At 36.7% G+C, this 13,569-nt stretch overlaps 1 protein-coding gene across 6 annotated transcripts in view; it reads left to right on the top strand.

Annotated features, from left to right (window-relative positions):
* Nucleotides 1-13,569, top strand: part of HERC2 (HECT and RLD domain containing E3 ubiquitin protein ligase 2) — a 117,957-nt gene that overhangs the window by 56,154 nt on the left and 48,234 nt on the right. For all 6 annotated transcript variants that reach the window (XM_065646229.1, XM_065646238.1, XM_065646221.1 and 3 more), the window contains 18 exons: nt 94-285; nt 1,132-1,319; nt 1,822-2,014; nt 2,630-2,812; nt 3,392-3,576; nt 5,218-5,365; nt 5,460-5,656; nt 5,892-6,122; nt 6,799-6,934; nt 7,567-7,710; nt 9,170-9,312; nt 9,526-9,793; nt 9,951-10,093; nt 11,498-11,596; nt 11,692-11,860; nt 11,974-12,099; nt 12,869-12,977; nt 13,115-13,254. In XM_065646229.1, the coding sequence (XP_065502301.1) occupies nt 94-285; nt 1,132-1,319; nt 1,822-2,014; nt 2,630-2,812; nt 3,392-3,576; nt 5,218-5,365; nt 5,460-5,656; nt 5,892-6,122; nt 6,799-6,934; nt 7,567-7,710; nt 9,170-9,312; nt 9,526-9,793; nt 9,951-10,093; nt 11,498-11,596; nt 11,692-11,860; nt 11,974-12,099; nt 12,869-12,977; nt 13,115-13,254 (2,994 nt within the window). The remainder of the gene's footprint in view (nt 1-93; nt 286-1,131; nt 1,320-1,821; nt 2,015-2,629; nt 2,813-3,391; nt 3,577-5,217; nt 5,366-5,459; nt 5,657-5,891; nt 6,123-6,798; nt 6,935-7,566; nt 7,711-9,169; nt 9,313-9,525; nt 9,794-9,950; nt 10,094-11,497; nt 11,597-11,691; nt 11,861-11,973; nt 12,100-12,868; nt 12,978-13,114; nt 13,255-13,569) is intronic.

Raw genomic sequence — 13,569 nt, 5'->3', positions numbered from 1 at the left:
AAATATTTTAAACCATTGAACAAATCTAGAACCTATTTTATTGCAGCTCGCCAGTGTGAACTGACTTTGTTATTTTTATTACTTGTGGATTAGGTGTGCAGCCTGTTCCACTTCAAACAATTACTAATGAGAATCCAGCAGGACCAAGCCTGGGGACTATTCCACAAGCACGCTTTCTGTTGGTCATGCTCAACATGTTGACACTGCAGCACGGTGCCAATACCTTGAGCCTCCTCCTGAACTCTGGCATGCTGGCATTGACGCAAACAGCACTGCGGCTGATAGGTATGGGATCTTCTGCTTTCTTGTTTGGAAGAAAGCACATGTTTTGTAAATCTCCTGTGTGTTTTAATTGTTGTTGTACCCAAAATATAGAATGACTTCGCTGCTTAAAGATGGTACTTAATGCTATTCACCTTTACCCTCAATACAAAACCCATGTCTTCAAGCATGAGTGAGAAAGAAGTTGACTGTAGCCTTTATTCTTTAATAATTTTTCTCCTAAGCCTTTGCTTAGGCTATCCTTCGCTAGAATTCAGGAGTGATAGTGTAGTTTTGGTGGAAACATTACAAATAAATTAAAAATGGAAAATTTTAAATGAAAACATTGAGCTGCCAACTCCATACTCATTCAGTTTCACATGTTCTACGTATTAAAACTCTTCCCAGTCTGCATTTTTAAGCTGTAGTCTTCCTTTGTTCTGTTATAAGAAGCTCTGTGATGTTTTTTGCTGTGATTCACGTTCTCCTGCTTTTTCTTTCTTGTTTTTCTTAGATAACAGCAAATGTTTGTTCTCGTAACTTGTACTTAACCAGAGTGCTCATAAGAAGTTTTTCCAAAAGCATTCTTTTAGTAAAACCATTTAGCCACTGGACTCATCATTATAATGTCCCTATTATTTTTCACTTATTTTTGTTCAAAACTAAGTATTTAAAGCCCTGTGCATTGAAAACCATTTTATCCTAGTTTCCTAAAAGCTCATCTGACTCTATCACCTGTTAAGTCAGCTGTCCTATTTGTTATTGCTTTTATGTTGCAAAAGATGTGTGCCTTAAAGTTTTGAGTGTGACAAAGGTACGTAGAAAAACTTATAGCTGGTTTTAATTTTTTTCGTGTTTTTACCTCTTCAGGACCTAGTTCTGACAACATTGAAGAAGATATGATTGCCTCTTCTTGTGGAGCTTCTGCCACAGTCCTAGAAGAGTCAAGAAAGGAAACAACGCCTGTTCAGCTCCCTGTTTCTGGACCAGAGCTGGCAGCCATGATGAAAATTGGTACCAGAGTGGTGAGAGGGGTAGACTGGAAATGGGGTGATCAGGTACAACTTCTTTCGTACAGATTTGGGTGTGTTAAAATCTCTGTTCAGTGGACTGTCTGTGAATTTTATGCTCAAACTTTGAAGGTCATTTTACATTTCAAAGACTTGGAGAATTAACATAAAATACATCAATTATTTGTTTGTCTTCATTATGGGGGATGAAAATTCTTTTTTAGTGAGACTGTTCTGACTCACGATTTAACGGGAAATTGGATCACTTATTTGCTACAATATTATACACTTCCAACTAGTTGGCACTTACAGCACTTATGTACTACATAGTAAAATAGATCTAAACTTGGGTGCTGCAGTTCACTGGGGTGATTTCTTTTGAAGATTGTGAAATGCTTTCCAATTTTATGCAGAATTTTGAAATATTATTGAATGTTTACTACCTAACCATTAGGTTAGCAGCAAAGAGGAGCAAATGCATTATCATTTTATGAACTTTGGATATGAATTAGTGTTGTTGATCGTGTAACTTGAGCTTCTCTTCTGTCAGGATGGACCCCCTCCAGGTTTGGGTCGTGTGATTGGAGAGTTGGGAGAAGATGGCTGGATCAGAGTGCAGTGGGACACCGGAAGTACAAATTCCTACAGAATGGGGAAGGAGGGAAAATATGATCTCAAACTAGCTGAGCCACCGCCGGCAACGCAGCCCACAACAGAGGATTCGGACACTGAGGATGATTCCGGTAAAAAAAAAACCAAAACAAACCAATTTTTTTGGTAGAACTGGAGGCAGGCTTTTAGTTGAATTCCAAAATTGATCTCTTGTAATATGAGAAAGTTTCTTTCACAGGAGAAAATGCTTCATCAAAGAAGATTAATTCAATAGGTGTACATTTCTAACCAGAATCTTTCTTAAGGTAGCTTTACTGTGAGAAGGGAGGATAGAAAGGACAGTATCACATTTGTTGCAAATGGGCCAAAGAAAACAGTATTATCTAGCTGAAATAGTTTTAGTTAAAGATACCAGGAGGTGTACATTTTAACATATGTTAATGCCATTCTAAAATGTGGTTTTTTTAGTGGTCTAATTATACATCTAGTCACACTGCTTCCCTATTCTTTGCACTGCATTTGGAATTTCTTTTGTGTACTGCTGAGAAAAACTTGAAAATATCTGCACAAAATATCTGGTTTATGTTTTGTTCTTGCAGTTGGAAATAAGGAATTTTCTTCATGTGAAATCATCTTAGAGAAAATATTTACAACAAATTTCTTGGATCATGTTTGTTTCAGAATTCTTTGTGAACTAGATTATCTCAGTATTAATGTATTCCTTTGGCTTTTGTGTCTCCCTTCAGAAGCAGAACAAGTTGAAAGGAACCTCCACCCCACTTCCATGATGCTGACAAGTACCGTGAACCTGTTGCAGACACTGTGTCTCTCTGCTGGCATCCATGCTGAAGTCATGCAAAGTGATGCTACTAGGACGTTGTGTGGCCTACTCCGTATGCTTGTGGAGAGTGGAACAATAGATAAATCAGGTACGTTATGTAGAAACAGTCTGATTCAGCTGTGTGCTGCTGTTTTGTGCTTTGTTGTCTTGTAACTTTGTAAATATTTTGGTATTAGTGTCTAATCCTTTAAGGCCAAAGGCTAGAAAATGCACTTTCAGTGCTTTTAAAATCTGAAGTGTTAGCAAAAGCAACATAAGTGATCTTGAGCATTCTTAGAACATAAGCAGTAAAAGCGGGAGAAATGCATGAGATAAGGAGCATCAAGATGTGTATGGTCAGCTTAGATAATGAATTTGTTAGCAGTCTTTTTGGGGAGAACAGTATTGACTGGGTATGTCATATTCATTTCCATAGCTGCTTTGTAATTTCAGAACTAATGCTGGTAACTACTTTGAAATGAGGAAACAGGATAAGGGTGAGAATTGTTTTAAAGGCATATTTAATAAAATTAATTACAGGCTCTAAAATTGAAGTTAATAGTTCACGTAAAGACAGTGGAGTAGCTCAGTGTTATGATTTGTCCAGAAAAGCCCTGTGTAGTGTATAGAGAAATATGTAGCTGGTGAAAAAGTCAACTGTTACATGTATATATCTTTTTGTTTTTAGCTTCCTTGCCAAATAAATTAGTTTATAAGGAACAGCATAGGAGTTGGTGCACGTTGGGATTCATTCGAAGTATAGCACTCATGCCTCAGATGTGCAGCACTCTTAGTACATCTCAGTGGATAACTTTGCTAATGAAAATTGTTGAGGGGCATGAATCTTTCACTGCTGCTTCACTACAGAGACAGGTAATGTGTGTATTTCCAAATTACTTTGATAGGCAATGAATTTAGTAGACTTTAGCTGTCTTAAAAAGAAAAAAAAAAAGTATTTTAAAAACCAGATGTTCTTAAATCATTCTTTAATTAGTTGGAGAAAAGATAACACCTTCTTATATTTAGGATTCATTATTTTAAATACACAGCTGTGAGTTTTTCACCCTTCAGGACACTACAGACTTCCTTGTTCTGTTGAAAACCTGAAAGTTTTGTACAGAGAGGTCAAAAGTGTTGCACAAAGATGTTCTGGAAACTCCCATTTAATATTTCCTAGACGTTGAATAAAGAAAAGAATAACAAAAAGATAGTTAGGAAAAATGTGCAATTTTGTTTTAAAGTTACCAAATCGTGTATTATCTACTGTCACTCCTTCCACAGTGAACTGTTATTATTGTTTTAATTACAGTCTCTCTTAAGAAGCTGCATCTTTATATTATTTTGGTGTTGTGTTTCTCTTGTCCCATTTCTCCTTTTCCCTTTTTTATTGCTTTCCTCGGCATCTTATAGTGCCTTTTTCATGAGATTGAAAAGCAACCTTATTATCGAATAACTCTTCCAAGTTTTAAGGATCAGGGATAAAAAGATCTTAATCTTTTCCCTGATAAAACATCAACAGTTTTTAACTAAAGCCTTGTATCGTAAAGGCCTGTGCATTCCTGTGTGATCTTCCAGCAAATTTATATTTAATATGATGAGACTTCTGTCATCATGTGGGACTTAGTGCATTAAAGTCATCTGTGTTGTTCAGGGAATACTGGAGAGAAATGCGCATTCCTCATGTGCCGGCATCTAAATTAATAACAAGAAAAAGAGGAGACCTTGAAGTTTTAGCAAGACGTGTTATTGACAGAGGTTTACAAGAGAGATCTTTTCACCGTTATTGGTTGTTTTTATTGTATTGGTTTTCTGGGTGGAAGATGAGGAAGCTCAAAACCTGAAATGTTCCTGTTCAGAATGTGCCACCCTACCTGCTCTCTGATATGGCAGCACTTGCGCCTTCCCCTGCTCCTCGTCAGTCCTGCGCTGAGTGTCTCAGTGTGGAGCTGCCGGCCTGTTCCTCCTGTACTCTATTGGAGGCCTTAGTTTCATGTAACTACTTTTGGGTGTCACCGTGGTTGCTTTTTGCCTTCTTATATCATTCAGCTTTGTATCTTGTGATTTTTAATTATCCTACCTTCATTGCAGAACACTTGGAAACATCCATTCTGAAATGCATCTTAGGACTCAGTTCTGAGGCTGGAATCTTGAACAATCCTTCCCGTTCTGTATTCCTATTTTTCTGATGTGTTTTAGTCATTTGCACTGTTTCCCAGAGTGTGTTTGTCTCATGTCTTGAGTATTGAAAAGATTGGATTCACTAATATAATGTGCCAACAAAATTGTTACTGACTTTGAACTGGCACAACATTTTAAAGAATATTTCTTAGCAAGCTGAACAGAACATCAGTAGCACTGTAATTTCCACAGCTGTAAAGAAATCAGCATTTTAGAAAGAACTACAAAGGAACGCTGACCTTTAAAATGTCTTTCTTCTATACTTTATATGTTTGAGAATTTCTTTAATATTTGGTGCCCTAAAATGGAATAACGCAAGTTTTGTTCTCTCTTTAGATCCTTGCTGTACATTTATTGAAAGCAGTACTTCCATCTTGGGATAAAACTGAAAGGTCAAGAGATATGAAGTTTCTTGTGGAAAAACTGTTTGGATTTTTAGGCAGCCTGCTTAGTACTTGCTCTTCAGATATCCCACTACTCAGAGGTAGAGGAATTTTCCCATCAAGTGTCTTATTTTCGGGTATAGAAAATGTATGTGTTAAAGTGTCAACTGTTGTGCAATTGCTTTGTCTTTCTAGAATCTACTCTGAGGAGGAGAAAGGCCAGGCCCCAAGCATCTCTAACTGCCACTCACAGTAGTACATTAGCAGAAGAGATAGTGGCACTGCTGAGGACGCTCCATTCGCTCAGCCAGTGGAATGGACTCATAAACAAGTACATCAACTCTCAGCTAACCTCCATCACCCACATCTTTGCAGGAAAACAGTCAGAAGGGGTAGTTTCCACGTTTTAAAATAAGCTCATTTTTATAGCAATATTTCTTTTGCAATTATAAATATTAAATACTTGTAAACAATATTAAGCCTAATTTTGAAACCATTTTTGTATTTATATATGTGTATTTATGTGTTGTAATTTTTAAATTGAAGTATGCGTGATTAACTTTGTATTTCAATGCAGATAGAAGTATATGTTTTCTCCCTACAGTTAATTTTATTGTTCTTTGTTAGGCCATGTTGGATGACTACTTTCCTGACACTGAGAACCCAGAGGTGGGAGGCCTCATGGCCGTGTTAGCGGTGATTGGGGGCATAGACAGTCGCTTGAGACTGGGTGGACAAGTAGTTCACGATGAATTTGGAGAAGGCACAGTGACACGCATCACCCCCAAAGGAAAAATCACTGTCCAGTTCTATGACATGCGAACGTGTAGAGTGTGCCCTCTGAATCAGCTAAAACCAGTAAGTTAATTTCATTGAGGCTTTAAGACAGGGAAGGATATGTTTAAATGCTCTGATATGCAAAGAAAATGTTTGTTCTTCATGGGATGAAAACACTGATATTTAACAAATACAATGCTCTGAATGCAAATCTAAAGTGATGCTCACACAAACCTCTATAGGGCCTCTAATGCCCATCCTCATTTGTTGAGGAGGTGAAAGGAGAAGGGATTTGAGCTGAAGTCCTTTGACTTGACGTAAAATCCCAAGTCACAGCAGTGTGATTTGTAGCTCTTACGTGAGAGGAGCTTATTTATTTGTGTTTAACTTGATTTGCTAACTCATGTAGAAAAGCTTGGGTGTTTTTATTTGAATCTTAATCTCAAGTTGGTTAATATGGATTTAGTGAAAGCACAGTCAAAGTGCCTGGTCTGTTTCAGGGACTGCAGCTCTTCCTTGCTCCAACTCTGGCTTTTTCACCAAGTAGACCTGCAACTGTGTGATACAAATACAGGCTTAGGAGCTACGCAGGGAATAGAAATCCTCTCCAGTTGTTCCTGGTCAGGAGCAAGAAGACAAATGCTATTCTTACTCTTCTTCAGTTAGTAACCATTGAAACTTTTGAATGATTTTGTAAAATTTTGGAAAATGCTTATCCGTATGTTTTTTGTTTTCTTTTTCTTCCTGCACTGTCTAGCTTCCAGTTGTGGCTTTCAATGTGAACAACTTGCCTTTCAGTGAACCTATGCTATCCATTTGGGCTCAGTTAGTAAATCTAGCTGGAAGTAAAGTAGAAAAACAAAGAATGAAGTCTCCCAATCAGGGTCTTTCAGGTACAGTTGTTGTTGTGTGTTTGTGGGGGTTTTTTGTGTGTGTGTTTTTGGGGTTTTATTTGTTTTGCTTGGTTGGTTTGTTTTGGTTTTTGTGGTGTGTGTTTGTTTTGTGGTTGTCATTTGGTTTTGTTTTACTTTTAAATAGCTGGATATATGTATATAAGAAAAGGGGTTTTCTGGAACTTTACAATTTTTTCTTAGTCAACACTGACTAGTAGGCACTTATGAGACAAGTTTAGCTAGGAGATTAATTGCTCTGCGCTGTAAGTGGAATGCCATTTTTATTTCGAGAAAATGTAAATAAGGTTTGAGTCTGGACTTTTCTTACTGAATAGTTTAAAATATTGGATGCATGTAACACGTTAACTGCACTTACTGTGCTATATATCATCTATGTGATTGCCTAGGGTGTGAAAACTAGGAAGGCGGTGTTTTTAATATCGTGGGTCATAGAATGTATGTGGACTTTTTATCCAGGTGCTGTTCGAGCTACTTCAAACCATCAGTATTTCAGAAGCTTTCACACAGTGAGATAAGATGTGAACTGGTTTTGGGCTGAGGTTGTATGAATAATAGCCTTTCTTTAGCATAATATATTTCTATCATTAATTGCTGCTTAATATTTCTGATAGGTCAAGTGGATTTGGATCTGCTGCGATGCCAGCAATTAAAGCTGTATATACTGAAAGCAGGCCGAGCTCTACTTTCTCACCAGGATACACTAAGGCAGATCCTGTCTCAGCCAGCTGTTCAGGAGTGTACAATAAATCCTTCAGGTATTCCGAAATGCTACTGTTTGTTCAGATGGTAGAGTATGTGACTATAACTCTTGCTAGTGGCAGTTGGAGGCTAGAAATTAGATTTGCCTTCCGACAACTAAAAATTAAAATTCAGGAATGTTTTATCTTTATATATTAAAAGCATTTTGACTTTTTAACTCAGGTTTGAAGACTAAGTGGATCAAGTGTTTGAAGCTTGAAATATTGGAGTTAGCTAAATTTGTAAGTCTTCTATAGTTAGTAAACTTTGTAAGTAATTTGAAAAAAACTTGTGGGTTTTTTTGCAGTGGTTTCTTTTTCTGTTTTAGAACTTAAACTATGAGTTCTCAGTTGGCTGTTCCTTTTACTTTGAATGTTTTGCAGTTTCCAGCGAAACAAGTACCGGGATTCAGTGTCTTAAGAATAATCTTAAAAGAAGTTTAAGGAATTTTAGTTTTAATAATTTGAATTCATTCTCTAAATACTTTCCTTCTATGTTTCAAGATAAAGAAAATAGATCTGTCAGCTTTCAGGATAGCTATTGATGCCCTTATAGTTTATATTAAGTCTTTGGGCATTTATGAAGTCTTAAAATATATACGTATGTACACACACACATACATAGTCTTTAAATATATTAATATATTTGGTTTATTTGTATATTTCTGGGTTTTTTTTGTCAGTTGCCAAATTTTAAGTCAACAGAATCATCAGGTTTTTTTCCCAAGAATAGGACATGGTTTTACTTTTACCATCAGTTTTTAAGGGGAAAAAACGAAACACTCAACTTTTTTTTTTTAACCCAAACAGCATTAAGTACATGAGGACTATTAACTGTTCTCTTACTGTTCCAAATATGGGAACTTCCTTTTGTTGGAATTAAACGAAGAGTGAGGATACTTTCCTGAGATAGCCACAGTAAATACCTAGGAAACATGAACACTTATGCCAGTGAGAATACCAAATCAAATATAAAAGTTTCAGAATCATGAGCCAGTTGGTTCAAAAAAGATATAGTCTTTTGAAGGGGCAGTGAATACCTATAGGGAGCTCCTCCCAAGAGGGATATTAGAGAGGAAAATGACTCAATCCAGAAAGTATGCACCATGGTTTTGGGGATCAATGAGATTGTTGGTTGTCTTTATAAAGTGTTTTATCCTGGAAGGACCTCTGTATAATAATCTTACTATAACAAGGTGAACTGAGAAGGTCTTTGTGCAGTTTTACTGTCTTCTGAGCAGTTTCTGCCAGACATGTTCTAGGTGTATTTTAGTAAAATCGTTGTTTACCTACAAATTTCTCATTTACTTTTTTGTATGGAGATTGTGGCACACATGATTTAGTCTTAAATGCATGATTCCTGTGGAGAAGAAATATGTGAGAAATGATGTATTTGATCAACCAGTAGGCCTCAGAATAAGTCTCCTGATTGACTTATATTACATGATTTTGGTTAAAATAATGTTTTTTTTTCAAGAGGATGGAGCGGTTGCCTCTCCCGACATAGGAGATATGTCTCCTGAAGGACCTCAGCCTCCCATGATTCTTTTACAGCAGCTTTTGACAGCTGCTACACAGCCATCACCCGTGAAAGCAATATTTGATAAACAAGAGCTTGAGGTAAAGTCTGTGTTTTCCACTAATAAGTAACCTAATAAAATAAGTGTTTGTAATTCACGTTCCAGTTGAAACTTGTTAATCTAGACGTTTAAATAAAAAAACCTGACACCGAACCCTTTTTTGGCAAATAACCTTTCATTTCAGGCACACAAATGCACAAAACATACTAAATATGCTTGCTGTACTGGGGCTGATTTATTTGTTCTCATTTAGGCTGCTGCTTTGGCAGTGTGCCAGTATCTGGCTGTAGAGTCCACACATCCTTCAACTCCAGTGTTTGAAGACTGCAGCTCTAGTGAAGCTACAACACCCGTCACAGTGCAACATATCCGACCCACAAAAGTGAAGAAGCGCAAACAGTCTCCAATTCCACCCCTCCCCATTGTAGTTCAGCTTATGGAAATGGGATTTCCTAGGAAGAACATAGAATTTGCTCTAAAATCTCTGTCTGGGTCCTCTGGAAGTGCTTCTGGATTACCAGGTATTTCATTTAGTTAAATTAATGATGTTAGAAGAAGAAGGAAAGTCGCGAGCAGATTAAATGCTACTTCCAAGGATGCAATTGTTATTTGCTTTTTGGATACTATCTTAAGAATGTCAGAGAATCCCGTAGAGACAAAGTTTGTTTTCTGTATTAGGAGTGGAAGCCTTGGTTGGCTGGTTGTTGGATCACCCTGATGTTCAAATTACGGATCTCTCTGATGCTGATACTCTCTCTGATGAATATTCGGATGAGGAAATAGCGGAGGAAGTGGAGGAAGCTGAAGCTGCTTGCCCTGTGGTAAGAATCAACTTACTAAAACCTACATCATGCTAGCTGGCTGAAATTTTGTAACTCTTTCCTTTTGCAAACTTGGTTAGAGTATAAAGCCATTCTGCTCACCCAAGCTTTCAAGACTGTAACCAGGACCACGTTTGCGGTATCTTGTTAAGGCATGTCATGAAAGAACTCAAGAATAATCTATAAATATTTATGTATGAGTAGTACAGGAGGAGAGTAGAATACAGGTAGATGTTTCACTAGTCATAGCTGTAAGTATCCCTGATAGTTGGTCTTGGTTTCATCTAAAATAGTCAATATTATAGTGTAATATTTGTAAAGGACTCTTTTTTTTAAACTTTTTTCCCCTGCCTTCCTTCCATTGGTTTGAAAAACAAAAGTATGTTAGCTACAAGGAGTGACTGAGGAATTAGTAAGCAAATCACGAAAATCATAAAAACTATTTTCACTTATTGGTGATAAAATAACCTTTACAATGCCTACTGAGTGTGATGGCTTTAACGTGAATTTATATTAAGCTTCTGTTAGCTTCCAGGAGCTGTTTCAGTAAGGATTTGCCAATAAAATGAAATGAAATCTGTATTTCTATTTATTTGTTAAGGAGTTATGTTGAGTTTTCTGGCACATATGAGATTTTGTAATTGAAAGAAATGCATTATATTTTGAAGGAAATTAACTTGACATCGAGTTCTGATATCATTATCAATATTGCAGTGAGAAACTGCACTATATATTGGCCTCAAATGGGGAAAAAAAAAATTAATGCTCTAAACAAGACAAAGTTTTCTGAAAGTTCTCACTACAGCTGGGATGCAATAATTCTCTTAATTTTTTTTTCAGTTAATCAAGTATTCAAAGGAATGATTTCTGATAGCTACAATCTTATCTTTTTCACCAGCCTGTTTTTCTAAGGGAATACTCAAAATCCCATTGTATTACAGAACAGAAAAATTAATAGTATACTTTAGGCAGAAAATTAGCATTCACCACTGTGTTTTTGTTGTTTTCCTCTCCAGACAAGTAGCCTAGGCAGTAGAATGTGAATATGTGATCTGAAGACTAAGTAGATTACTTACAAATCGTCTTTGTTTTGATTTTCTTTGGCAAGCAGATTTCATGAAAGCAACTTGCAGCTTGTTTCATACATTTTGAAAATTTGCAGCTACATTTCTTGGCAAGTCATTTTGGAAACTAAACTTTAGTTTAAAGTGAAGTAGATCATGAATGTTAGCCTATAGTCAGTTGACCTGTTGCAGATTTTTGTTTTCTCATTTTGGCATGCAATTTGGATATTATATGGTTTTTTTTGGCTGGGTTGTCTTCACTCTCTGCTAATGATTTTATTCATCTGACTTGAAAACAAATTTTGTAACTGTTACGTGTTTATTTTGGATTTTTTTCCAGTCAAGCGGTGCTGTTGTAACAGAGAGTCAGACCTATAAGAAACGAGCTGATTTCCTAAGTAATGATGACTATGCTGTATATGTGAGGGAGAATATTCAGGTAAGCATGATGACGAAAAGCTATATTGAAACTATTCTCCTCCTGGTACAAAAGTCTTTGCATAGTTATGACATCCAATTCTCCTTTTTCCCTAGGTGGGGATGATGGTTAGGTGCTGCAGAACCTATGAGGAGGTTTGTGAAGGAGATGTAGGCAAAGTTATTAAATTAGATCGAGATGGATTGCATGACCTGAACGTACAGTGTGATTGGCAACAAAAGGGTGGTACTTACTGGGTCAGATATATCCATGTTGAACTTTTAGGTAAGTTCACTGCTAACTGCTTTTTAATGAAAAACTGAATGATACACTAAGGGAGATTTATTTTTGGGGGGGTGAAAACCCACTCACCGTGCATTTATTCTTGCAACTGCCAGGATTCCCACCGCAGAGTTCTGCCTCTCATATCAAGATAGGTGACAAAGTGCGTGTGAAAAGCTCTGTTACCACACCCAAATACAAATGGGGATCAGTTACTCACCGAAGCGTGGGAGTTGTCAAAGGTAATGTGTGTATGTTCAAAATGGGGTGTGGGGAAGTAATAAAACTGGAAATCACGTAGGCTTTCTGCGGTGTTTGAGGAGAGAATCTTCTAGACACACTTGGAATTCACACTGTTTTGTGGAATATTGTGTGATGATAAGAGAGCGTAGAATGCATTTGATGTCTGTGATGATTTTATAGACGTGTACTCCATGACAGCCCATTTCATTAGTGTGTTCATCTGCTATTTGAGCCACTCCATTCACATACAGTAAAGATCTCAAAGAATCTGTGCAGCTTCCTGTAGTAGTTCTCATTTATACTTGAGATGAACCACAAATGGTTTTTAAGAAGCAAATCTGACTTGAAGACTTCTTATGGAAGGGAGGAGAAACTAGGATGCACTAGTGTCAAGCTGTAAGCGATGTTACAGAAGTAATCTGTCAGGCATAGATTCTGTGAAGAGGTACAGATTTTGGTCATACTGTCCTTGTACTTAGAAGTACTCTCTTTCTTTGGGAACTGTTCTTAAAAAATAAAAGAAAAATTCAGAGTGAAGGAATTTAAATAGAATAAATATATATCTTTAAAAATTCTTTAGAACTGCCCTTCCCTCTGCCTCATTTCATGTTATCTGATTAGGTTAATACATAGTTCAATTAAAATAAAAGATGCCTTTTGAAAATCACTTTTATTATGTGTTTCTGCTTTGTTGTTGCACTGGACGCTTTCTGCTTCCTTTTATAGAGATTTGCAACGTGTTGTATTTTCTGCATATTTTTGTCACAGCTTTTAGTGCCAATGGAAAAGATGTCATTGTAGACTTTCCTCAGCAGTCTCATTGGACTGGCTTGTTGTCGGAAATGGAACTGGTCCCCAGCATTCACCCTGGAGTCACGTAAGTGATGATCTATATTTTTCTTAATGTATATGGGTTATCCTTTAGCTTTATCGTCTTGATTCCATTATCTTGACTTGTGTTACAATTAAGATGTACCACGAGTATATTTACTTGTCATTCCTTTGTGAAATCAGGTGTGATGGCTGTCAGATGTTTCCTATCAACGGGCCTAGATTCAAATGCAGAAACTGTGATGATTTTGACTTTTGTGAGACCTGTTTTAAAACCAGGAAGCATAACACCCGACATACTTTTGGCAGAATAAATGAACCAGGTACGTTTCAGGATCTAAGTGTTTCTTAGATTAATTTTAAATGCTTTTAGTTTGTTTTTTAAAATAAGTCTTAAATTTTGGCTCCTTAACATAATGAAATTAATGTTCCTACTGACCCTCTAGACAACAAAACATTTTTAGGAGATCATAGCAATGCTACAATTGGACTACACCAAAACAACAACCTTTAAGCTTTCTTCATAGTGATAAAGTTGAAAAAATGCGACTACTTGACAGTAACTCTTTGTCAGAACTGAGTTTTCAGCTGTACCAAGAGTAGAACATACAGTTCTTTAATCCACCTGCCTTTTGCTA

The sequence above is a fragment of the Caloenas nicobarica genome, chromosome 1 (assembly GCF_036013445.1).
Source record: "Caloenas nicobarica isolate bCalNic1 chromosome 1, bCalNic1.hap1, whole genome shotgun sequence".
Lineage (NCBI taxonomy): Eukaryota > Metazoa > Chordata > Aves > Columbiformes > Columbidae > Caloenas > Caloenas nicobarica.
This window is presented reverse-complemented; position numbering and strand designations above follow the sequence as displayed.